Below are 26575 nucleotides of genomic sequence, written 5' to 3'. Positions count from 1 at the left end.
CCACAGTTGGCATGGGAATAACCTAAAAAAAAAACGTGGGTAAAGTTTAACAGGATGTCCACGTTGGGTTCTTGTTTGGGATGCTAGTGGTAGCCGTTACGGTGCTGTGGGAGTTATATGGGTTGCACGGGTACAGTTTGTGTTTTTTTTTTCGTTTCAGATGGAGGTTCAGCTTGCCTCGTCTGGATCTTGGGGCACTCGTATGTGTGCTGGCGGGCCAGGATAGGAGACAAGCACTCTGACGGCAGGCAGTTGGGTATTTCAAGAAGGGATGCCTGTTTGAGGTGGTTGGGGATCCCCGGGATGAAGTGGGAAAGAGTGGTGGAGAAGGTGGATAGGTAGGCAAGGTTGGACAGGCGTCTGGACATTTTAGTGCAGGGGGTAACGATCTGGGGCTCTGCAAGGTCAGGGACCTGTTGGCGGATATAAAGGCTGACTTTATGAGGTTGCGGTTCCAGTTCCCAGAAACCTTGCTGCTCTGGTCGGATATTGTTGCCAGGATAGTATGGAGGTGGGCGAGGTCTACGGTTAGCATTAATAAGACGCGCATCAGGGTCAACAAGGTGATAGGGAGGTTTGAGGTGCAGAACGGGGGGATTGTCATTCGGCATAAAGAGCTGGAGTCTAATGTGGGGCTATACCTGAGGAGGGACGGGGTTCACCTATCTAATGTGGGGATCGACCTATGGTCGATGGGCCTGCAGGATTGAATTCAGAAGCCCTGAGGGTGTGGGGTTGAGGATATCTCCCTTTCAGGCTGTGGCGGTGTTTCTGGTGGTCTTTGACGGTTGGCGGTAAATCCAGTGGTGATCTGAAAGGGGTGGGAGGCTCATTGGTAGTATGCACCCCCCCGGTGTATTCCTGAACGGTGGATGGAATACTGGTATGGTTTTCACTGACGGAAGTTGTCTCCGAGCGGTCACAGCTGGAGGCCTGATTATGTTAAAATGGGTACCGCAGTGAGTTGGTTATTTGGGGAATATGTTGGGTCCCCGTCCGAGATCACCAGACTGGGGCATGTTATTATATGTTAATGGTTGTTTACTCCATACATACATACATATATATATATATATATATATATATATATATATATATATATATATATATATATATATTTTATTGATTATGTGTAATAAAGGGTGTTGTGGCCATTATACTCCAAAGAAGGTGTGGTGTCTTCATTTAGGTGGCAAGTTGGAATGGGTTTTGGGGTATAGTGGTTAACAGAAAATGGGCAAAGGAACATTTTAGTCTACACTGGTCATGTGTAGGAATGTACAGAACCGGTCACCTCGCCCTGTGTAGGAGCATGTACTGGTCACACTGGTTACTTTCACTTTCATTTCTCTCTTCTGCTTTCAGGGATGGCGTCTTCTGATCTGAGGAAGGAGCTGGAATGTTCCGTCTGTCTGGACATTTATACAGATCCTGTAACCCTGAAATGTGGACATAACTTCTGCCGGGACTGTATTGGTCTTGTGTTGGATACACAGGAGAGGTCTGGAGGTTATTCCTGTCCTGAATGCAGAGAAGAGTTCCAGGATCGGCCTGCACTGCACAGGAACATAACACTACGGAACATAGTGGAGAATTTCCTGTCCACCCATCCGGATCAGGAGGAGTCCGGGGTCTTCTGTACTTACTGTATTCACACTCTTGTACCTGCTGTCATATCCTGTCTGCATTGTGAAGCTTCTCTGTGTGACAATCACCTGAGAGTCCACAGCAAGTCACCAGAACACGTCTTATGTGACCCCACCACTTCCCTGGAGAACAGGAAATGCTCCGTCCATAAGAAGATCCTGGAGTATTACTGCACTGAGGATGAGACCTGTATCTGTATGTCCTGCAGGCTGGATGGAGAACATCGGGGACACCAGGTGGAGACTCTGGATGAGGCCTCTGAGATGAAGAAGAAGAAACTGAGGAATGTTCTGCAGAAACTGATGACAGAGAGAGAGGAGATGGAGAAAAGAGTCCAGAGTCTGCAGGAACACGGGAGGAAAGTACAAGGAGAAGCAGATGATGAGACAGAGAGAGTCACTGTCCTGTTCAGAGACCTCAGGAGACGTCTGGAAGACCTGGAGAAGAGAGTCCTGAGGGAAATCTCCGGGCAGGCAGAGCGGATCTCCGGGATAATCAATGATCTGGTCCAGGATCTGGAGATAAAGAAGGAGGAGCTGTCCAGGAAGTTGCGTCACATTGAGGAGCTGTGTAACGTGACGGATCCACTGACTGTCCTACAGGAATCAGACACAGGTGACTTGTGTGATACTGAGGATGCAGATGAGGACAGAGAGAGACATGATAAACTCCTCCATGATGGGGGGGATCTGGATGTGGCGGGGATCTCGCACACATTACACACAGGTTTATCTGATATCATGTCTGGGGTAAATGTAGAGATTTGTCCAGGCACACATGTCTATCCACATTCTACTACAAAGGGCGAAGGTCACATCAATGCTGAACCATCCAGGAGACCTCCCCAACCCTCCCCCACCATACAACCATCCAGGAGACCTTCCCAACCCTCCCCCACCATACAACCATCCAGGGGACCTCCCCAACCCTCCCCCACCATACAACCATCCAGGGGACCTCCCCAACCCTCCCCCACCATACAACCATCCAGGGGACCTCCCCAACCCTCCCCCACCATACAACCATCCAGGGGACCTCCCCAACCCTCCCCCACCTTACAACACTCACACCTCCAGGCTGGAGGACCAAATATTGGGGCTGTACAGCAAACATCGGGGGTGTCGGGGGTTACAGACATATTACTGGATGCGAGGACAGCTGGTAATAATCTACATATATTAGATGACAGGAAAACTGTATTCTGGTCATATGAGAGCCAGAATCGCCCAGAAACACCAGAGAGGTTTCAGAAATATTCTCAGGTGATGAGCAGTCAGAGGTTCTCCTCAGGGAGACATTACTGGGAAGTGGATGTCGGGGGGGCAGAATACTGGACAGTTGGGATGTGTTACCCCAGTATAGACAGAAGAGGAGAGCAGAGACGGATTGGATATAATAAGAAGTCCTGGGGTTTGGAGAGAGGGTTGTTAGGTAATCAGTACTCAGTGAGACATGACAGTAATAGGATCCCATTACCCGGCGGTGTCTCCAGTAGGAAAGTTGGGATAGATCTGGATTATGAGGCCGGGCGGATCTCCTTTTATGATCTGTGTGACCCGATCCAACATCTCCACACCTTCACCACCACCTTCACTGAGCCCCTCCATGCTGGGGTATGGGTAGGGGAATTTGGAGGTTTTCTAAAGATATGTGGGGGAAATAAGAAGTGAGAGATCTGCCCAGAGACATCACAAGGTGGATCATCTTATTATTTATTTTCTGCTATCTGGGACAGCCATTGCTAGCCTTGCTCCTATTGGTTATGATGTAGAGGGGGCTGGATTGTGGACAGGTGATGGGGAGGGGTATACAGTCTCAGGAAGTGGAAATCCTCGGCTCTGTATATGGGAATATTGATCAATGATTGGATATAGATAGAATGATGGGAGGGATTGGACGATGACTACAATCATCATTAACCCCTTCAGTCCCGGCACCTCTATGATCCTTATGGAGCTGAGCAATTCTTCCATTTCCTCTATGGCTCTATTCATCTGATAAAGAGAAATAATTCTCACATGATTTACTAATGATGAGATGACATGACTAAGTGCTTATATGCTAATGTTCGGTTCTTTATATAATAACAGGTTCTCTGTCTAGAAGGACTTTACAGAAAGATGTTATTAGAGGAAATTGTTGTTCTCGGGATCCTTGGAAGGTCTTGTTGGGGAACATAGAGACAGTTGGTCTCCTTCTTCTACAATGAGGGATTTGGGGGTCTGGAGGTGGGACAAGCTGATAAGGTGTTCAGAGATAACAGAAATGAATGTCTCTTGTAAAGAATGATGTGTTGCTTGTACAAATTCTTCAGTGAATTATTCCATCTGTAAAATGTTGATGTTTGGGACGGTCCTCCATGACAACTGTCCAGGATTGGAGGGTAAAAGCCTCCCGTATGATGAAGAGGTCAGATCCTTGGTCCACCTGCCATGTCTAAGGATCTCCGCACACCTTCATCTCTCTACTTTCTAATCTTTACTTTGTAAGTCTTCTCTTCTAAATAAACTTCCAGAACCTTCACCAGGATCAGAGGTTGTTATTTCCTCATCACATTCCACAAGAACTTTGTAATCCCGATGGAACGCATCCATCATTTTATTGGGACACACAAGGCTTCCTATGGTCAGGATTGTCTTACAATGTTACAATTAGCGATGGACGAACTTCCAACGGGACGTTACGTGAACCGCAAACGCGGCCAAAAGTTTGCGAACCGCAAAGTTTGCGGCGGACCCCATTGACTTTAATGGCAGGCAAACCTTAAAACCTACAGGTCATATTTTCAGCCACAAAATAATTACTAGCTGTACACACATAGTCCCACAACATGGACACTGACATAACACATGTATGAAGTGAATCTGGGATCGACAACGACAAGCATTCTTTTTTTTATCTGTGAAATTTTGACAATTCAGGAGCGCATGAAGGCCATGGAGGAGAGGCAAGGTCAGGGCAGGCTATGAAGGGGGTGCAGGAGATGATCAGTGCCACAGTCAGGGCAGCGCAGTCCTGTGCCAGTGTCCCAGTGTGCCAACCTGTGCTTGAGCCCCTGCCTCTGCCCAGCCCTTACCCCCACCTATGCAGGGCTCCACTGGTGGTTCGGAGGTGCCAGTCCAGTGCTGATCCTCAGCCATGGTGCTGGCACTGCCTGCTGATTGGCTTCTCTGCTGCTATATCCCTCACTGTCTGAAACCAGCACCACGATAGAGACTGAGCACTGACACCAGCACCATGATAGAGAGCACTGACACCAGCTCCGTGATAGAGAGCACTGACACCAGCTCCGTGATAGAGAGCACTGACACCAGCTCCGTGATAGAGAGCACTGACACCAGCTCCGTGATAGAGAGCACTGACACCAGCTCCGTGATAGAGAGCACTGACACCAGCTCCATGATAGAGAGCACTGACACCAGCTCCGTGATAGAGAGCACTGACACCAGCTCCGAGATAGAGAGCACTGACACCAGCACTGATGCCAGCAAAAAATATGACCAAAAATATGACACCGGTCAACCTCTTCGAACAGGAGGGTACGGGCATATAGTACAGTGTGCTTTTTTTGTACAAGGAAGTGAGCCAAAGTTAGAAAAAAGGTCCCTGTGCTAGATTAAATAAAGAGTCATGCACATACATGGTCTACTGGTCACATGTGTCGAATTCCTCCGAGATCCATGCCTCATTCATTTTTATAAATGTGAGGTAGTCAACACTGTCGTGAGCTAGGCGAGTACGCTTATCGGTCACGATCCCCCCTGCTGTGCTGAACGTCCTTTCGGACAGGACACTGGACAAGGGGCAAGCCAACAGTTCCATTGCAAATTGGGCAAGCTCTGGCCAGAGGTCAAGCCTGCCTACCCAGTAGTCCAGGGGTTCATCACTTCTCAGAGTGTCCACATCAACCTGATGTAGTCGGACAACTATATCTATGCCCTGAGGTTTTGTGCTAACAGTTTATTAGCTCTATTACCCCGCACGTAATAGGTCATTTTCAGACGCCGGGAGGCTTTTTCAAAATTATCAAGTAGTAGCAGTCATGTCGAAGCTACTTTTTAGAAAGGGAAGGTGTAGATATTATTTTATTTTGCCCTTCTATAAGTGTAATTTATTTCACGAGATCTTTTAACCATTTCTGCCTCCGCCTCTTCTCTCTGGCCCCCAATTGTATCAATATGCCCTTCATAAACGCCTTATGGGCGTTCCATAGTATAAAAGGGTCCTGAACCGAGCCATCGTTATGAGAGAAAAACTCCTCCAATCGAGTGCGAAGGATCTTTTTGGTCTCTTTCCATTGCAACAGAAGAGGGTTCAATCGCCATACAGATTTATGTCTGGTAGATGATATGTCTACTACTGATAAGACAATAGAGGCATGGTTTGACCAAGTTATTGCGTTAATGTCAGCAGAGGTGGTTTGAAGTAGTACACGTTGGTCAATTAAGAATAAATCGATCCTGGTGTAGACCTGGTGAGGTGGGGAAAAGTAAGTAAAATCTTTTTCTCCGGCGTGTAGACATCCCCATGCGTCATATAAGTTGTGGGTGTTAATAGCAGATGATAGAGTAGGGACACGGCGTTTAATACGGGTTGTTGAGTCTAGTGACTGGTCCAGTATAACATTAAAGTCACCACAAATGATCAACAGGCCTTTAAGATGGAGATTAATCTTTTCCATTAATTTGTTGAAAAAACTAACTTGATGCTTATTTGGAGAATATACTGTGACGATCGTATATGTGATTGAGTTTAGGTCACAGATGAGAATCAGAAACCTCCCCTTTGGGTCTTTTATGGCAGCGTGCAATTTAAATGCCATTGTGTCTTTTGATAGCTATAAGAACTCCTCTGGCCTTGGTATCTGCATTAGCAGTGAAGATAAAAGGGTAGTTCCTATGCTTGCATCTAGGAGGGGCTGACAAAGTGAAATGGGTCTTCTGTGCACAGAGTACATCACCTCTATGCAGAAGAGCTTCCCTCCAGAGAGACTTGCGCTTAGCTGGATGATGAAGTCCCTTAGCATTGATAGACACTACGTTAAACGTCATTGTAAGAGAAAAGTGCCGTAGCTAGGATTGTAGATAGACTTATGATTGCATATGAACGTCAAGGGCAATATCATCTTAGTATAATCAGTGGATGCCCCGACCATACCTCTACATGTTGTCTTGGGTGATGCCATCCATCGATAATCCTCCATTGTGGCTGACCCATGGTAGAGTACCTTGGCTGTCCATTGGAGGCTGTCAACATCCCAAAAAATATAAAACAAAAGTAAAGGGGAACAACAACAAACAGGAGAGTTAAGAGTAATGCACTAAACATGGTGCAACCGAAAGACTGGTGCACCTATAGGCAGCAGTCAGCTGCTAACTGGAACTAGGGGGTTTTAGTTCGACCCTGCAATCCCTGACCTCCACTCTCCAGGGACTTGGGAGTTGAAAAATAGAAAATAAGACCTTCTGGTTGAAGTCACAGGTGCGATTTTGCATTCCTGGAGGTAACCGCCTTCCACTCACTGTCAACTTGACGTGGTGCACTGCTAGTGGGGTTATCCCCTCTAAGTTCCGGGTATATTACCCATTCTCGTAGAAGAGAAACTTCCTGGTCTAGAGACGTTATCAAATGGGAACGGTTGTCTCTGGTTATAGTGATTTTGGTCGGATAGCCCCAGCGATATGGGATTTTATGGTTTTAGAGCTTTGGTCACTGTGTTCAATTTTTTTCCGCTTTTGGAGGGTATCTTGCGATAGATCCGCAAAGAATTGTAAGTTCTGGTAAGCTAGTGGTATTTGCTCCTGCTTCCTCATGTGTGCCATTAAGTTCTCCTTCACATGGAAGAAGTGCAGCGGCAAAATCACATCTCGAGGGACATGATCAGCTAAGTGAGGCGACTTAGGGAGACGATGGATCCTGTCGATCGTAACGTCGAGGTCAGTAAGACTCGGGATGAGGGTTTTGAACATGGTCGCTGCGTAGCGAACCAAATCGCTCTGGTGCACCGATTCCGGTATCCCTATTATTTTCAAGTTGTTTCTCCTCGACCTATCTTCCATGTCTGCTATTTTTGCTTTGATCCATTAATTTTCTCCTTCTTTATCCTTGTAGGCATCTACTAGGTCATTTATAGTGACAGCATACTCTCCCATCTTAACCTCAATGTGGTCAACCCTATCCCCCATTGCTTGGATGTCCCTGTTGAATCTGTTCATGCATGTGGCCATGTCAGCCTGGATTGTGCTTCTTAATGACATCAACATGTCTTTTAATACCGTATCAAACACAAGCTGATTTTTTTGTGGGGAAAGATTCAATGGAGTCTGGCATCTCTTGTGTGTCATCTCCTGATTCTAGCGCAGGGCTCGCGGCCAGACTTAATCCGTCGTCATCGAGCCTGGGCTTTGATTTAACAGGGCTGTTCGATGAGGGAGAGGGGGGGATAGGAGTGTTTGATGCTGGTTGAGGGTGATTTGGATGGCTGATTGCCTTTTTTTCAGTGTCTTTTTAGTGTATGATGCAGCCGGAGGAGTGTAGGCCTCAGTGCCATCTTGCTTACCTCCGGGGCTTTTCATGGAATAAAAGTCCGTCAGACGTTGCGGGCGTCTATCGTTCCGCCATTTGCTGGGCATATTCCCGGAGGTGTCCCGGTCTGAACCGCCGTAAAAATGGGCTGTACATGTGCCCTAGAAGGGTTGCTATGTGCCGCTTGGTCCCTGTGAAGTCGGAGCTCCAGGATTACGCGACCATCCGGCTCCGTTGCAGGCCACGCCCCTATAATACTTTTTTTTTTTCAATTGCGTTTGTCACTCTTTGTAGTATCGCTGCAGAACCGCTCAGCAGTCACAATGCTGCACAGTGGAAATGCACTATAATATGCTTTCTATATGTGCAAGTATTTTATATGTGTATTACACACCTATACCAGTCCTTAAAAGGACCTTTGTGGACCTAGTAGCTAGTGATTTGCAGACTGTCCCTCAGTCCCTACACTGATAAAAGACAGCTGCAGAATTGGTCAGCACTCAGCTCAGTAGTCAAGTATAATAGGCTTTCTATATTTGAAAGAAAGTATATTGTATGTGTACAACCCTACGTACTGTACACCTATACCAGTCCTTAAAAGGACCTTTGTGGACCTAATAGTAATAGCTAGTGATTAAACTGACTGTCCCTGCTCCACACAGCGTCCTGTCCCTACACTGACAAAAGACAACTGCAGAATCGGTCAGCAGTGCACTCAGCAGCAGTGCACCAGAACCGTATATACAGTAAATTTGCCGCAAACCGACCGCCGGGCGAACCGCAAGGCCATCCCTAGTTACAATATTTCCTATATATAAGACACAAACCCATCACAGAATGGAACAAATATATCTCCTTTGCTTGGTATGACCCGTGTTCATGTCACTGTAAAGCTAATACTAAAGCACACAGATATTTATTTCTTTGTTTTCTTGTTCTGATTGAGTATTACAGAGTAATGTCTGTTATTCTGTAACGTTGCATGTATTGAACGTTTACACTTACATATCTAATAAATGTGAAATATTTTTTCATGTTGAATTATTTTTTTTATGAGACTTTAGAGTTCTTTTTAACTATGTTCAGTCTTTACTCATACTCAAGTATTTTGGAGGTCGAATTGTACTTAAAATAGGCAAAGATTGCAAACTCCTTTCACCCAAGGAAGAAGACGTTTGGGGAAGAGAAGGCTACTTTTTTTCGGAAAAAAAAATATTCTCCAACAGTGTGACATTCTTGGCCCGTTGGTCTAGGGGTATGATTCTCACTTTGCATGGGAGAGGTCCCGGGTTCAAATCCCAGATGAGCCCAAGCTTTAGGTAGCAGGCCCGATTTCCCATCGTCTTCTTGTCACAGTCAAGGTGTCTTTATGCAATGCTTGAACTTTCAGTGCCCTTGTCTACTGCTCAGCCTAGCCTGGGAAACCAGCTATATTGGCAAGCAGCTTTTGGCTCGTTGATCTAGGGGTATGGTTCTCACTTTGGGTGTGAGATATCCTGGGATTTGAATCCCAGGCGAGCCCACGTGGAGTTCTTTTTCACTGCTGTGGAACCCATCAGCACAGAGATGGTTTTACCGTGGCTTGCATACTCAAATAGCACTCAGGTCATGGGTTCAAATCCCAACCACGCTACCATCCGCCTAAGGTTGTGTTTGTGACTTTTCAAGTGCATAAGCCGTGGGTGCCCAACCATGTGGCCCATGGAGCCCTCTGATGTGGCCTGTGACCTCCTGCTCTGGGAATAGAATACTGTTATTAATAGGTACGCTGCGTTGCACCCGCAGTGCGGGAAAACCGCAGTGCATCAGTGTGAAAGCGGCCTCTGGCCCCTTTCTCGCGGTCAGTCTGACCCAATTGGACCCTCCATTCACCTCTGAGGAGTGGCAGATGTAAACAAACTTATGTCCTACCTCCAATCTGATCCGCATAAAAAAATAAAAATAAAAAATAAAAATAAAAAGTGTAGTGGACTGTCTGTGTCCGCTCTGCATATACAGAGCAGACACGGACCTGCCATCCGCCTGCTCCGCTCATTGTGGCCAGCGACCGGTTACCAAGTCTCTTAAGTGGCCCTCTTGCTTCAACAGGTTGGGCGCCCCTGGCATAAGCGAATGCCCAAATATAAAAAAAAAACACCCTGTGTGTTCGATACTCTTCATTCTACACAATAATAATATTGTTGCTAAAATAACATTGCATACATTCAAGTCTTCCTTGAACATGCTCAAATAGCACTCGGGTCATGGGTTCAAATCCCAACTATGCTACCACCCGCCTAAGGTTGTGTTTGTGACTTTTCAAGTGCATAAGCGAATGCCCAAATATTAAAAAAAAACACCCTGCGTGTTTCCTAGTGTTTGATACTTTTCATTCTACACAATAATAATATTGTTGCTAAATAACATTGCATACATTCTGAGCCATTCAAATTATGAAAATAGCAATGCTGATGCAGCAATTAGGCATTCACCTATTTTCAGCACACTCTACTGTTTACTATTTAAATTTCAAGCAGGTGATACCACGTTTGGGATTTGAACCCATCGTCTTGAGTGTTGCCAACTAAGACTGCAAATCTCTAAGCCACTGAACTGAGCACAATTCTATGTAGAATATACAGTAGTACCATGATTAACGAATGAACATAGATATAGAGAACTCTATATTCTCCTAAAATGAACCCATAACCTAACTGTTACCAGCGAGGAATGCAGACCACTAACCTGCTGTGCTGAGTACAATTATCCATGGAATATACATTTGTACCATGATTAAAGAATTCACATATATAAATAGAGCTCAATATTCTCATAAAATACAAATTAAACATTAAAACATATTTGAAATAAAGATGTAACTGTAAATACTAATAACATATTATTATTATTAGATTTTTTTTTTTGGGTGAATGATTGCCCCAAATCACCCCCCTCCCTTATGTTGAGGGCATGTGGCCTGGTAAGGTTCAGGAGGGGGAAGTTTGCTTGCACCCCCTTTTCCTGGCCTGTCGGGCTGCATGTTTGGAGAAGGCCTCTTTCACACTTGTGTGACTTGTCCTGTGACTTGGAATTGCAAAGTCGCATGACAAATTGTACCCCCCATGATTTCCAATGAGTAGCGTTCATATCTGTGCGACTTCAAAGTAGTCCCTGCACTACTTTGGTCTGACTTTGATGCGATTTGATGTCCATAGAACTCAAGATTACACAGGCGCATCAAGTCGCATCAAAGTCGCACTACTTTCAGGTCGTACAAGTTTGAAAGGGTCCTAAGAGTCTGGTATGGATTTGAGGGGGACCCTGCGCCGTTGGTAAAAAAAAAAAAATGTTGGCATGGGGGTTCCCTTTAAAATCCGTAACAGACACAAAAGGGCCTGGTATGGATTAGAAGGTTCCCCCCCCCCCCCCCGTTTTTTTTTTTTCCTTTTCCCTTTTCATGATTTTTTTTTTAATACCAGCAATGTTAAAGATGCCGGAGGCCTCTGTCTCTAAAAGTTTGCCCCTGAAACGCTGCTTAGAAAATGCACCATTCACATTGGACATGTGTGAACCTACCTTGGGTGTTTGCCTATTGGATGGCACTTTTCCATTCACTAGACCAGTGATGGCACCCCAATTGTTTTGGAACTACATTTCCCATTATACTCCACTACACTGCAGAGAGCATGAGCATCATGGGAAATATAGTTCCAAAACACCTGGGGTGCCAAGGTTCCCCATCACTGCACTATATAAACTCCAAGCAGGAGGTGCTGTGGTTGGGATTTGAACCCATGACCTGAGTGCTGCTAGCTCTGGAGCGCTAACCACTGTGCTGCTCAGATATGGTACTAGAATATATAGTAGTACCGTGATAAAAGGATACACATCTATAACTAGAAGATAACATTTTAATAAAATTATATTTACACATTAAAAATGATTGATCATATAATAGAGACCTAAAGGCGTGGCCTGGATTGGGGGGAGGGGCCCCACACTGATTTGTCTCCAATCAAATTCGTGTTGTTACCCCCCCTTGTGGCAGGCAGCACAACTCCTAACTTTCTAAATGTTACTGAAGTGGGTTTGTTTTTGTATTTCCTAACATGAATCAAACCAGGATTAGGAGTCGTTATCAGCTAGGGGGAGGGGCACCACAGGTGTGAACTAATGAGGTCAGCTGATGATTTCCTTCCTGTGTCTTTATTGGCTTCTCGGTCTGATATCTACAGACCAGCGAGAGATGACGTGTTGTAGGAAATACGCAGGTAAGGTCTTCTTCTCTCCATTACAGAAATTGTGTATTGTTTTGCAGCAGAGGTACATGACTATGGTATTACCCATGGCTTGTTACCTGCTATGCCAATGAACCCATCCCCCTTTCATCTAATGACCCCACCACACATAACTGGAGTAAATTGGCTGTAGTAGCTGTTTTATTAACCAAATATATAAATATCCAATAATTAACATATCAATAACCTTTTAAACATAACATACAGTTTATTATCGATAATGGAGGCCAAGAACCCAATAGGCATAAACCAGAACCGTACCGGCTAGTCACTTCTAAGGCTACTAGTCGCAAACCACCGACTCAGAGACAACTAGCAGGTACCCATACACCAACTGGGAGCCTTGCCTCAGACGGGGCCCTACACCATACCTTTTAAGTGCCCATATGACCTAAAAGGATCTTGCACCCCACCAAGTGCACCACTTTTTCTCAGAGATGCTCCAGTCCCCAAAACCAAATGGGAAAATTACCACAACATGTCGGGCGGGAGGGTGGGAAGCTGTTCCTCTCTCTCTTCCCCTTCAGACTGAGGCTGCCCCCGTTCCTCGTCCTGCGTCCCTTCCCCCAAAGCTCTGCCCCCATCTCCATCACCCATTCGCACTCCTTCTTCCCTAAACCTCAGTACCTAAAGCCCCATTAACCCCTATCATGCCGGCCCTCCGTTATGGCTTTGGGGTTGTACTCTGGGCCTCTCTTTACTAGGGTATTAACCATGGCTTGTTACCTGCTATGCCAATGAACCCGCCGCCCTTTCATCTAATGACCACACCACAAACTATGCAATTGAAAACCATATAACCATTTTTCCATGCAATTTTGATGCAGAAAAAAATCCACATTGGACTGCATGTGGTGTGAACCGGCCCTTGGCCCCCGTTCACATTGGTGTGACTTGACAAGTCAAATTCCAGCCTATTGCCGGCAATAGGAGCGTCCCAATCGGTGAGACGCCAACTTTGCAGCGCCGCACCGATTTCCAAAAGTAGCTCCTGCACTACGTGTGGCAACTCCGGGAGCAACTTCAATAGACCTCATCTGTGCATGAACCTGCACAGATGTCTTTCAAGTTGCCCCCCCCCCCCCCAAAGTTGGACAGAAATGCTGCTTTGAAATTGTGTGCGTTCACATGAAGTCGCTCGATTTCAAAGCCATGTTCAGTATGAAAATTAATAAACTAAATGCACACACAAAGGAGACAGGCTGGGCAAATGAAGTGGGGGAGGGTAAATTTCTGTTACAATAACGTTTGTTTTAATATAACATTGAGAGACCTCTTATAGCTCACCTAAATCAGCCACAGCACCATGTGCATGTTTGGAAAACACACAGGACTCTGATGTCACGGTTGGGATTTGAACCCTTACCCCTAGTGTCACTAGGCAGAAGTGCTAACCACTAACCCACTGTGCTGCCCATAGTATTACCAAGCATATATAGTATTACCATGATTCAAGAACTAAGATATATTATTATAAGTAGATATTCTAATAAAACTAGAATAAGACATGAGAAATTGTTTGTCATATACTAGAGATATAACTAGAATATTTATAGATATATTTAACATTCGGAAAAAGTACGCATAACATTCATTAAGAAATACATTTTGTTTGCAGTAAATAAAACTCTACAAAACAGGAAATAAACATGAATATTTTTACCATCAACCACATTTGCCAATTGTTTCTTTTTACACACAAACGGGATCTTGGCTAAATCCTGCAGTCCTACGCCCTCTAGGGACCACATTTAGTATTTTTTATAATGGAAAAGTCACAATCCTGACTTGACATTTACTAATAGGCGTTCACCTAATTGATGGCGCTTCTCCACATTATAGTCGTAGTTTGTGCAATTAGGAGTCTATCATGTATTGCTTCTCCTTATTCTTAGTAAATGAACCCCATTGTCTTTTATACGTCTTCCATTTTATGTAGAATTGTCTTATTTATGCTGAGAAGTCCTCATGTCCACAATTCAGCTAGAAGGCCATTCTGGCCACAGGAGTGTACAGCCAACACTCTGTAAATGATTTCTTATCGTTTTGTTTTCCACAATGTAAAGTCATTTTGTAATGATAAAGCTGCTCTCAGCTATTCTATTCTCCACAATGGAGTTTTGCCTCTTTGGTCGGGACTACCCTCACCTAAGCGTGTGGAGCTTCCAGGTTAAAGGTGATAGCCGGTATGGATAGTGATCAAAAGAGAGGAGATTGTAAAGGAAATTTGTAAGTTCTGCATATAATTGTGTTCCATCGCTTCTCGGCCTTTTGGCTAAGATCAAGTGTAGTAGTTTCTGTTCTTATCAGTTGCCAGGAGGTGTCGCTTTCTTCCGTTTTCTGATCTACGGCGAGGTGGTATTAGGGGTGGCGGTGGATATGCAAAACCTGCTGGTGTAAAGGTGACCTGGAGCAGTTAGAGAAAGCCGAAAGGGAAGCCTTCTGATGGGGATGGAGAACCCCTGGGTGCGGCTGAAGGGTCGGTTCCCTGGCCTTCTGGCCTAGACTTGGTGCAGTCCCTAGACCTGCCAGTTTATAAGTAGAGCATGTTGGCCCCTCTAGTAGAGGGGGGGGGGGGTTAGTTGGTTCTTCCAACTAATTAGGTGGGAGCAACGGGGGTGCTTAGTAAAGAGGCCTCTCCCTGAGTTTTCAGAACTCTATACCTTCCTGGTTGGGAAGGGGGTTGTATTGGTTTGGGCTGTTGGTCAGGGTTGTGATGAAAAGCCCATGGTGAATGTGCCCCCGGAGTGACAGTCCAGGGGTGCCATAGCTCGCACAAGTGTTAGGGGAGGGGCACTTTGAGATTTGGCACCTTAGTCACTTCACTACACACTCTTTTTGTCACACCTTCCTCTAGGGCTGAGCCTTTTGACCAGAGGAATTTTTGATTCCTGGCCGAAGGGCTGGCCATTGTACTGCACAATGGCCACTTTTCACTTCTCCCACTTCCTTCTTCCCCACTTTCTTTTTATTTATCCCGTCACTTTTATGTATTTTTTATTTATTTTTTGTTGGTTGCTTACACATTTGTCACTGTGTGTTGAGTAGGATGTGACCCCTCGGGCCTACCTTGAAAATCTTGGGGGGGGGGGGGGAAACGACATACAGTGGTGTGAAAAAGTGTTTGCCCCCTTCCTCATTTCCTGTTCCTTTGCATGTTTGTCACACTTAAGTGTTTCGGAACATCAAACCAATTTAAAGAATAGTCAAGGACAACACAAGTAAACACAAAATGCAATTTGTAAATGAAGGTGTTTATTATTAAAGGTGAAAAAAAATCCAAACCATCATGGCCCTGTGTGAAAAAGTGATTGCCCCTAAACCTAATAACTGGTTGGGCCACCCTTAGCAGCAACAACTGCAACCAAGCGTTTGCGATAACGTGCAATGAGGCTTTTACAGCGTCCTGGAGGAATTTTGGCCCACTCATCTTTGCAGAATTGTCCTAATTCAGTTACATTAGAGGGTTTTCCAGCATGAACGGCCTTTTTAAGGTCATACCACAACATCTCAATAGGATTCAGGTCAGGACTTTGGCTAGGCCACTCCAAAGTCTTCATTTTGTTTTTCTTCAGCCATTCGGTGGTGGACTTGCTGGTGTGTTTAGGATCATTGTCCTGCTGCAGAACCCAAGTTGGTTTCAGCTTGAGTACACGAACAGATGGTCGGACATTCTCCTTCAGGATCTCTTGGTAGACAGCAGAATTCATAGTTCCTTTTATCACGGCAAGTCTTCCAGGTCCTGAAGCAGCAAAACCCCAGACCATCACACTACCACCACCATATTTTACTGTTGGTATAATGTTCTTTTTATGAAATGCAGTGTTCCTTCTACGCCAGATATACTTGGACACACACCTTCCAAAGAGTTCCACTTTTGTCTCATCAGTCCACAGAATGTTGTCCCAAAAGTCTTGGGGATCATCAAGATGTGTTGTGGAGAAATTGAGACGAGCTTTGATGTTCTTTTTGCTCAGCAGTGGTTTTCTCCTTGGAACTCTGCCATGCAGGCCATTTTTGCCCAGTCTTTTCCTGATGGTGGAGGCATGAACGCTGACCTTAACTGAGGCAAGTGAGGCCTGCAGTTCCTTGGACGTTGTTGTGGGGTCTTTTGTGACCTCTTGGATGAGTCGTCGCTGCGCTCTTGGGGTAATTTTGGGCGGCCGGACACTCCTGGGAAGGTTCACCACTGTTCCATGTCTTCGCCATTTGTGGATAATGGCTCTCACTGTGGTTCGCTGGATTCCCAAAGCTTTGGAAATGGCTTTATAACCCTTTCCAGACTGATAGATCTCAATTACTTTCTTTCTCAATTGTTCCTGAATTTATTTGGGTCTCGGCATGATGTGTAGCTTTTAAGGATCTTCTGGTGGACCTTACTGTGTCAAGCAGCTCCTATTTAACTGATGCCTTGATTGTGAACAGGTGTGGCAATAATCAGGCCTGGGTGTGGCTAGAGAAATTGAACTCAGGTGTGGACAACCACAGTTATAGTATGTTTTAACAAGGGGGGCAATCACTTTTTCACACAGGGCCATGATGGTTTGGATTTTTTTTCACCTTTAATAATAAACACCTTCATTTACAAATTGCATTTTGTGTTTACTTGTGTTGTCCTTGACTATTGTTTAAATTGGTTTGACGTTCCGAAACACTTAAGTGTGACAAACATGCAAAGGAACAGGAAATGAGGAAGGGGGCAAACACTTTTTCACACCACTGTAGGCCTTTTGGCTTGGTTCGCCCTCTCTTGTGGGGTCTCCTTTCGGGGGAGTCCCACTGAGTACTGTTTCGGCCAAATGGACCATAGTGAAGTACCTCCAGTCCCTGTCAGGAGCCTAATGACCCGGGGGATCAGGGTAACACCCGTTGCATGTTTTTGTGTTTCACTCTGTGTGTGTGTGTACTTTTTTTTGCCACCGGGTGGAGTTTTTGGGTGTGTTTCACACGCCACTGGCTTTTCAAAAAAAATTTATTATAATATAATTGTGTTCCATTTGTATGTATTGCACACAGCACTAATGTTTTCATTACATGTTTGCGTTCTTTCCAATCCTGATTAGAATTAGTCTGCCTATGTTACGTCCCTTGGTACCACAAAAATACAATTGTAATACTAATGTGATACCTACATAATCATGTGTATAAAAACCTTCAATTGTGTCATAATAAAGCAGAACAGTTATTTGGAAAGATGCTAAGTATATCTAAGTATCTAAGTATATGTCTGTTCCCTACTACAGTAGTTATTCATTTGGATCCAATAATCAATATGCGGATAGTAGTTGCCTATCTATAGAGTTTCCAGAATACTGTCCTCCTGTAAGGGCCAGGGACCACGAGCTGTTCCACAATCTCGCCTGGAATTTTGTCCAACCAATACAACATGTCATGGCTATCTTCCATATGAGGAAACATTCTCTAGCCCCAGAGCTCCCGGGGTCCCATTGTTTACCTTCACACTTTTCAGGGCTTGTTCAAGAGTCGGGTCATGTAACTGGGCAGTCCCAAAGTTGTCCCAAGAGACCTCTAGCTCTGGCATACTGGGCGTCTCCTGGCTCTCAGGGGCCACCTCCTGGCTTATCCACACAAACTGCTAGGGGAAAAGATACGTTCCCATCAGGGGTCACCCCTACAGCATTTTCATCAACCTTTGGTTCAAATGGGTTGGGGGTCCTCCGTGCAGTCCCACTAGAAGATCCAGGCTCAGGACTCTTTTCCTTCCTACTGTAGAGGTTCTGGAACAGTAAAAAGACTCTCCCCAGTATTACAATGTGTAATAAGACTGACGACAAAGGCCACTTCATGGCAAAAAGATCCTTAGCTGCTTTTAAAGGTACCAGCACATTGGGGTACGTTTTACAGTCACTCCTACCTGACATTGGGTCAACTTTTCAGGGTCCACAAGCCAGGTATGAACCAGGGTGACCAGGCTTCCAGTGTCCATGAGGGTGCGCACACTTTCCCCATTTATCTTTACAAAAGAGCTCAGCATGTCCCAATCTGTGAGCAAGCAAGGACATGCATCGGGCTATGTCACATTCCAACAGCGTGGGGTTCAGGGAACAGTTTGCAGTAATGTGACCCCATTCCCTGCACTGCCAGCACTGCAGAGGCCCATGGGTTCTGTTGGGGCTTTACAACTGGAGGAGCCCCCCGACTACTCGTCAGCCTCTCAGGACTTTCACTTTTTGGCTTTACCTGTGGGTTTCAACCTGGTTGCTACAGGGGGTGGCCTTTTGGCTGTTAGTAACCTTGAAACTGTAGACCCCACAAAGGGGTGCTCAGCAGCTCAACCAGATCATTCTTCGACTTTGGATCAGCTTGACCCATTCACCTCCTCAGCTCGGGAGGAAGAGCCCTTATAAACCTGTCTATAGTGACTCTCTCCACTATCTGAGGCCCTATGTGAACTTCAGGTTGCAGCCAAGGTTTGATCAGATTGATAAGGTCATATGTTTGGGAGTGAGGAGATCTATCTGTCTTGTAACTCCAGCTGTGCACTCGCTGCGCCCTCACTGAGATTGTGACCACCTGTCAAGTGTATGTAGTAGTGGGCTCCTGTAGATCACCAACTTGGGGTTCCCCAGGGTGCAGAGTCTAAGCCCCAGCCTGCTTCTTCATCAGAGCCCCTGATGGTGGGGATGGACTTGCAGCAAGCCAGACCTAGGTCGCAGCCCCCAGTTACACCTAGCTGAGACTGCAGAGACCACTTGCATGTGCAGAGTATAAGCAGCAGACAAAAGGAAATCCAGGAGACAAGCCAAGGTAAAGGCGGGTAGTGAACAAGACCAGATGGTAAACAAAGCCAGGTTGGTACATGAGCTGTCAGCCCCGGTATAAGACCATGACAAGCATCCAGGCGCTTGGAGAACTGGCTCAGGCAATGTGGGTACCACTGAGCATGTCTTATATAGACAAGCAAACTAGGAGGCGGGCCAGGAAGTGATGGAAGGGAAGGAAATAAAAGCCCACAGAATAGCAGACGACGCCCATAGGTGAGTCCAGCCAAACCACACACATGTGAAAGGGATCGGGGTAGAGAAGCACTGCAGTGAGAAGGTAAGAGACTAAGAGTACACAAGGAGGAAACTGCTGGCTAACTTGTGACACCATCTCAGCTCTTAGTCTGTCATAATCCCGGGCATTTTCAGTGGTGAAGTCAAAGTACACCTTTTGGGAGTCCCCTGCTAATAGTGGTGCAGCTGGTCTTTAGGCCAGGCCTGACCCTCTGCAATTCTCTCAAGTGCATAAGAAGGCCTCCACATGATCTTAGGATGCCATCTTTAGTAGGACGTGTCTTCTGGTGCCTGAGAGGGCGTCACACAGGAACCCATTGGAAACCATTGTAGTCTGGGCTGTCAGTCACTGTAGCACTTCTGCTGAGGCCTCTCTGCGTCTCTCGGCTGCCTGGGCAAAAGCAATCACCTGAGCCTCAGCGCTCGCCAGCCTGGCAGCCAATATCCTGTTGCCAACTCAAAATTGTACCGGAGTACACTGTGCCTTTAAGTGGTATAGACCCAGCCTGCTGTCCCTTAACCCTAGGTTCACACCTATGCATTTTTTAGTGCATTTTGCAGAAATGCACTACAGTCCATTGAACATGGTTTACTATGGTACACATTCACATCTGTGTGTTTAGCGACCGGTGCGTTTTGGGGGCTGAGGCTTTTTTCCCCCATGTTTTGCAGTTATTAGATTTCAATGGAATCACACCAGAAATGCAAGTGTTGTTTGTGATGTGAATTTTAATGTGATTTGCGTTTTTTGCCATTTTTATTTTTCTGGTTGCTAAGGAGGGGGCCGGGAAGCTGGTTGCTGCATCCATAGCAACCAATGAGTCATCAGCTGTCAATGGGGTTCCCCGCTGACAGCTGAATGTAAAAAAAAAAATTTGCTGGTGCAAAAAATGGGTGTTGAGTCCCCCCTAGAATCCATATCAGACCCTTATCCCAGCATGCAGCCCAATAGGTCAAGAAAGGGAGGGGACAAGCGAGCCCTCCCTCCCCCCCTCAAACAATAACAGGCTGAATGCCCTCAACATGGGAGGGGATGGGTTCTTTGGGGTCTCTGCCCCAAGCACCTTGTCCCCATGTTGATGGGGACAAGGACTCTTCCCAACAAACCAGGCTGGTGGTTGTCGGGGTCTGCAGGCGAGGGGCTTATCAGAATCTGGAGGCCTCCTTTAACAAGGCGGGGCCCCAGATTCTTCCCCCCATGTGAATGGGTATCAGGGTATCGTACCCCTACACCCATTCATCTCAAAAAGCAGTAAAATGGGAAAAAAAAACAAGAGACAGTCTTCCCCCCGAGCCGCCTTCTCCCGCTGCCGTCTTTCTCACCGCCGGTTACCCACTAAAAACAAAAAAGGCCGCTCTTCTTCTGTGGCTGTTTTCCTCCGTTGTGTTGTAGTCCGCTGTCTGACATCTCTTATGTAGCCATGGGGCGTGGCCATCCAATGATATCACCCAGAGAGCCCACGCCTTAGATGTCACAAGGGGTGGGCCCTCTGGGTGACGTTGGATTGCCACACCCCATGGCTATATAAGAGACACCAGGCAGTAGGGGACAACACAATGGAGGAAGACGGCCTCAGCGACCTTAGTGGGTAACCGGCAGTGGGAGAAGATGGCTCAGGGCTATTTTTGTTTTTTAAAAAAAGGACCTGTGAAAAACCAGCCCTTGTGGTTTTGTGTGTGTGTGTGTGTGTGTGTGTTTGTTTTTTTAAATATTTTTAACATTTTCACTGCTTTGTGGGGTGAATGGGTAGGGGTACGGTATACCAGATACACATTCACATGGGGGGGTCTTCCAGATTCTGATAAGCCTGCAGACCCTGACAACCACCGGCCAGGGTTGTCGGGCAGAGGCCCTTGTCCCCATCATCATGTGGGCAAGGTACTTTGGGTGGGGCTGCCCCCTCATGTTGAGAGCATGTGGGTGGTATGGTTCAGGAGGGGGGAGCTTGTCCCCTGCCTTTCCTGACCTGCTGGGCTGCGTGCTCAAATAAAGGTGTGGTATGAATTCTAAGGGGGCCCCCACGCCATTTCTTTCTAAAAAAAAAATGGTGTAGGGGTGTCCCCTCTGAAAACCTACTAGACCCGAAGGTCCTGGTATGAACCTGGTGGAGACAGGGACACCACGATGTGTGTGTTTTCTTTTTACATTCTGCTGTCAGTGGGGAAGCCCATCTTTTAAAAATCCGCCCAACATGTACAAATCCGCCCCTCACTGGCATGAGGCATCATTTAAAAATCCGCCCCCATCTTTGCAGCACTGCCCATAATTTTATAATCCGCCCCAACATGTACGAATCCGCCCCTCACCCCTCTCTATTGTGCGCAGGCGCCGTCTCAACAGCTGATTGTAAAATCAGCTTTTGTGCTGTTCCGTATGGTGCATGCGCCGTACATCCCGGGCCCTTCTCTATAGCGGGCCCTATCCAACAGAACACCGGCAGTGTGTGGTCACTGGAGTCTGGATTGGGGACAGAGATGAGGGGACTATACATTGCTGACGGGCACTGGGGACATCTCACCGAGAAGTATGCTGTCAGAATACTATGTCTGCCAGTCAGATACCCGGACACATGATGCAAAAACCAGACTGTCCAGGTAAATCCCGTACACGTGGCAACACTAGCCAAGACAGATGATCCATTAATTGAGTTGAAGTCATCTGCTGCAATCCATGATTGAGGTGTGAAATGTTTTACACTCCTATTATCTGAGAGTGATAGTGAAGGGAGTCTAGCACTAACCCCCGAAGGAGCTGCTGGTTATTTTTGGGCTTGCCGTTACCTTCCGTTCTCCTTGTTGCACGTCTAGGGGATGTCCCGTGGTAAATAGCCTCGTAACTTGAGACTGACAACCGATCCACTTGAATGGATTTTATTTGCAAAACTTAGACAATTGAACAGTCTTTTTAAATTGCTGTACAATTTGTTCTATGCCTTTTTCAATAAAATTTTATTTAAAAAAAAAAAAAATAATTGTGATCGGAGGGTTGGAAAGGAAGTTCAGATGCTCTTAGTGTCAAAGTGAAAAAACGTTGAAGAACTTGCTCACTTTGACTGCATCCAGAGAATAGCCATTCGCAACTGGATGATCACTCAGGTTGGACAGTCAACACCTCAGAATTCTTCCTTTAGTTTCCCTGCCTCGGGCTAGTCAGCCCCGAAACATTAAAGTCGGGTGGCTCCGCACCCCAGGCCATAGCCCTCCTGGAGGCTGGTCAGGAGGACCAGGACCATGAAGTCAGCACCTCATTCTGGACTGGAACACCAAACCACGGAACGTCCGCATCTTAAATACCCTCTCCCAGAAAGCACAGAGAGAGGGCCACTCCCACTGGCCGGGCTCCAGAAGAGAATAACTTAAGCACCTAACCAGACCATAGTTCCATGCCTGCCAGAAGAGACAGTGCCCCCTGTGGCTAGGCTGAACATCTTATAGTCCAGTCAGACTGATGCTGAAGTCCAATTTAGACCATTATACCCAAACCAAACTGCAGTTTAGGCAAGGTTTTAACTTTGAAAAAATGCATAGCGCCTGCTCTTCAGGAGCCGCCACTACAGGAGAAATCGGGAAGATATAGGCGGCCCCTGGAAAACTGCCAGTCCCTAGGCACCTGCCTGGGGCAGCTTGTGTGTAATCCGGCTCTATCCATATGTAGCAGATAACATTTTGGACAAAGTGTCCTTTAAGTGTAAATTTAGTTTTTGCCTCAGATCAGTAGTGGAGTTCTGAGGGTTAATTATGTAGGTTAAATTTGACATCAGTCTGGCCGGGCTGTGTTAGAAGTTCTGCCTGGTCATGTGCACAGTGAAGTGAAGCCAGAACCAGGCCTGGTTGGACATTTTGAGTATCAGCCTTCTTGGAGTCAATCAGTGGGAGTGCCGGGCCCCACTGAGGAGTCTGGGAGGAGGTACTTAAGATGTTGAGGTCACATGTTGAGAGGCCCGAGCGGTCTGTTTCTTGTTTCCTGCATCGGGGTAGCCATGCTTCAGTTGGTTACCCGCGATAGACCCATCTGGTCTGGGGTGAGGATCCGTCTGTTCCCGAGTCTCGGAACCGGCTGGTCCGAGGCGCAGTAACTGAGGGAGGATTCAAGGTGTCCGGGTGTGCTCTCGGCTTGGAGGGGCACCACAGCTCGTGGAAGTGACCGGGGGAGGACTCTTCGGAGGAGGGCCGATAAGTGTCATCCTGAGAAGTGCCTGGGTACTGAGTTGGGTAGGACATTGACCAATCCACACTTTTTCCAGTACTGCCAAGGAGACAGAGAACATTCCGGGTACTGAGGAAAAAGGTTCCTGTTCACTTTTTTACAACTTGTTCAAGGTCAGAGATTTCACAAGTTCTGAATCAACGTGCTGACTGCTATAATCTCTGGCTAGAGATCTGTTCAGCCTTGAATTGCCCAGCTGCGAGTGGCTACTCTCTGGGTGGTATTAGAGACTTTGTAATGTCTGCAGTTCAAGGTGCCTGAGTTCTTCACCCCCCGTCCTCTGTTCCCATGAGAGACTGTGTTGTTGGATGTTACCCCTGCAAATAAAAACCTTTCCAAAGGACTTTATTGGTGCCAGCGTCCAAGTTGTTGGGTATCAATCCTGGGAACCCCTAGACGTGGAAGGACAAGCCAAGCGGAGGTAACCGGTAAGCCCAATACGTCAAGGCCGCCCTGCAAAGGGTTATGGACGCTACATTCGTATGACTTGTGTTATTGGAGCCAAATACATCAACTTTGTGTTCCTTTGTCTGTGAAATGTTCTAATGATATGAAGGAGAATTCCTGACACAACGTTCCCTCATCTTATTACATGTCCTTTATTTCCCCAGATAGGGAGATTATTGTCAGGAGTCCTCCCATGTATTATCTGTGTTCCTCTGTATAAGGAGTCCTATGACTACGTGTCTTGGTGTCCGATACTTTCACTGTTATTTCTCTCTTCTGCTCTCAGCGATGGCGTCTGCAGATCTGAGGAAGGAGCTGGAATGTTCCGTCTGTCTGAACATTTATACAGATCCTGTAACCCTGAAATGTGGACATAACTTCTGCCGGGACTGTATTGGTCGTGTGTTGGATACACAGGAGGGGTCTGGAGGTTATTCCTGTCCTGAATGTAAACAAAGCTTCCAGAAACGTCCCGTCCTTCAGAGGAATCTGAAACTATGTAACATAGTGGAGAATTTCCTGTCCACCCATCCGGATCAGGAGGAGTCCGGGGTCTTCTGTACTTACTGTATTCACACTCCTGTACCTGCTGTCATATCCTGTCTGCATTGTGAAGCTTCTCTGTGTGACAATCACCTGAGAGTCCACAGCAAGTCACCAGAACACGTCTTATGTGACCCCACCACTTCCCTGGAGAACAGGAAATGCTCCGTCCATAAGAAGATCCTGGAGTATTACTGCACTGAGGATGAGACCTGTATCTGTATGTCCTGCAGGCTGGATGGAGAACATCGGGGGCACCAGGTGGAGACTCTGGATGAGGCCTCTGAGATGAAGAAGAAGAAACTGAGGAATGTTCTGCAGAAACTGATGACAGAGAGAGAGGAGATGGAGAAAAGAGTCCAGAGTCTGCAGGAACACGGGAGGAAAGTACAAGGAGAAGCAGATGATGAGACAGAGAGAGTCACTGTCCTGTTCAGAGACCTCAGGAGACGTCTGGAAGACCTGGAGAAGAGAGTCCTGAGGGAAATCTCCGGGCAGGCAGAGCGGATCTCCGGGATAATCAATGATCTGGTCCAGGATCTGGAGATAAAGAAGGAGGAGCTGTCCAGGAAGTTGCGTCACATTGAGGAGCTGTGTAACGTGACGGATCCACTGACTGTCCTACAGGAATCAGACACAGGTGACTTGTGTGATACTGAGGATGGAGATGATGAGGACAGAGAGAGACATGATAACCTCCTCCATGATGGGGGGGATCTGGATGTGGGGGGGATCTCACACACATTACACACAGGTTTATCTGATATCATGTCTGGGGTAAATGTAGAGAAATGTCCAGGCACACATGTCTATCCACATTCTACTACAAAGGGCGAAGGTCACATCAATGCTGAACCATCCAGGAAACGCCTCAAACCCTCCCCCACCATACAACCATCCAGGGGACCTCCCCAACCCTCCCCCACCATACAACCATCCAGGGGACCTCCCCAACCCTCTCCCACCATACAACCATCCAGGAGACCTCCCCAACCCTCCCCCACCATACAACCATCCAGGGGACCTCCCCAACCCTCCCCCACCATACAACCATCCGGGAGACCTCCCCAACCCTCCCCCACCATACAACCATCCGGGGGACCTCCCCAACCCTCCCCCACCATACAACCATCCGGGGGACCTCCCCAACCCTCCCCCACCATACAACCATCCAGGGGACCTCCCCAACCCTCCCCCACCATACAACCATCCAGGGGACCTCCCCAACCCTCCCCCACCATACAACCATCCAGGAGACCCCCCCAACCCTCCCCCACCATACAACACTCACACCTACAGGCTGGAGGACCAAATATTGGGGCTGTACAGCAAACATCGGGGGTGTTGGGGGTTACAGACATATTACTGGATGTGAGGACAGCTGGTAATAATCTACATATATCAGATGACAGGAAAATTGCATCCTCATCACATCAGAATTGCCCAGAAACATCAGAGAGGTTTCAGGATTCTCAGGTGATGAGCATTCAGAGGTTCTCCTCAGGGAGACATTACTGGGAAGTGGATGTCGGGGGGTCATGGCACTGGATAGTCGGGATGTGTTACCCCAGTATAGACAGGAGAGGATGTCAGTCACTGATTGGATATAATAAGAAGTCCTGGGGTTTACAGAGGAGGTGGGGTAATCAGCTCTCAGTGATACATGACAGTAATAAGACCCCATTACCCGGCGGTGTCTCCAGTGGGAGAGTCAGGATAGATCTGGATTATGAGGCCGGGCGGATCTCCTTTTATGATCTGTGTGACCCGATCCGACATCTCCACACCTTCACCACCACCTTCACTGACCCCCTCCATGCTGGGGTATATGTAGGGGGATGGGGAGGTTGTATAAAGATATGTGGGGGGAATCAAAAGTGAGAGATCTGCCCAGAGACATCACAAGGTGG

General features: G+C 46.8%; 1 protein-coding gene and 1 pseudogene across 1 annotated transcript; both read left to right on the top strand.

Annotated features, from left to right (window-relative positions):
- The first annotated feature begins 1352 nt into the window (after window positions 1-1352).
- On the top strand, window positions 1353-26575 carry LOC143975962 (E3 ubiquitin/ISG15 ligase TRIM25-like). The gene is made up of 2 exons (XM_077478491.1): window positions 1353-2261; window positions 24291-26575. Exons 1-2 carry the CDS (start codon window positions 1368-1370, stop codon window positions 26544-26546), a joined length of 3150 nt encoding a protein of 1049 aa, XP_077334617.1. The 5' UTR covers window positions 1353-1367; the 3' UTR covers window positions 26547-26575.
- LOC143979990 (U2 spliceosomal RNA) lies at window positions 14705-14842 on the top strand (annotated as a pseudogene).

Source organism: Lithobates pipiens, unplaced genomic scaffold (genome assembly GCF_037356315.1).
Source record: "Lithobates pipiens isolate NorthernLeopardFrog02 unplaced genomic scaffold, aLitPip1_a1.2 Scaffold_13, whole genome shotgun sequence".
Lineage (NCBI taxonomy): Eukaryota > Metazoa > Chordata > Amphibia > Anura > Ranidae > Lithobates > Lithobates pipiens.
Note: the sequence above shows the minus strand (reverse complement) of the source record. Positions and strands in the feature narration are given on the sequence as shown.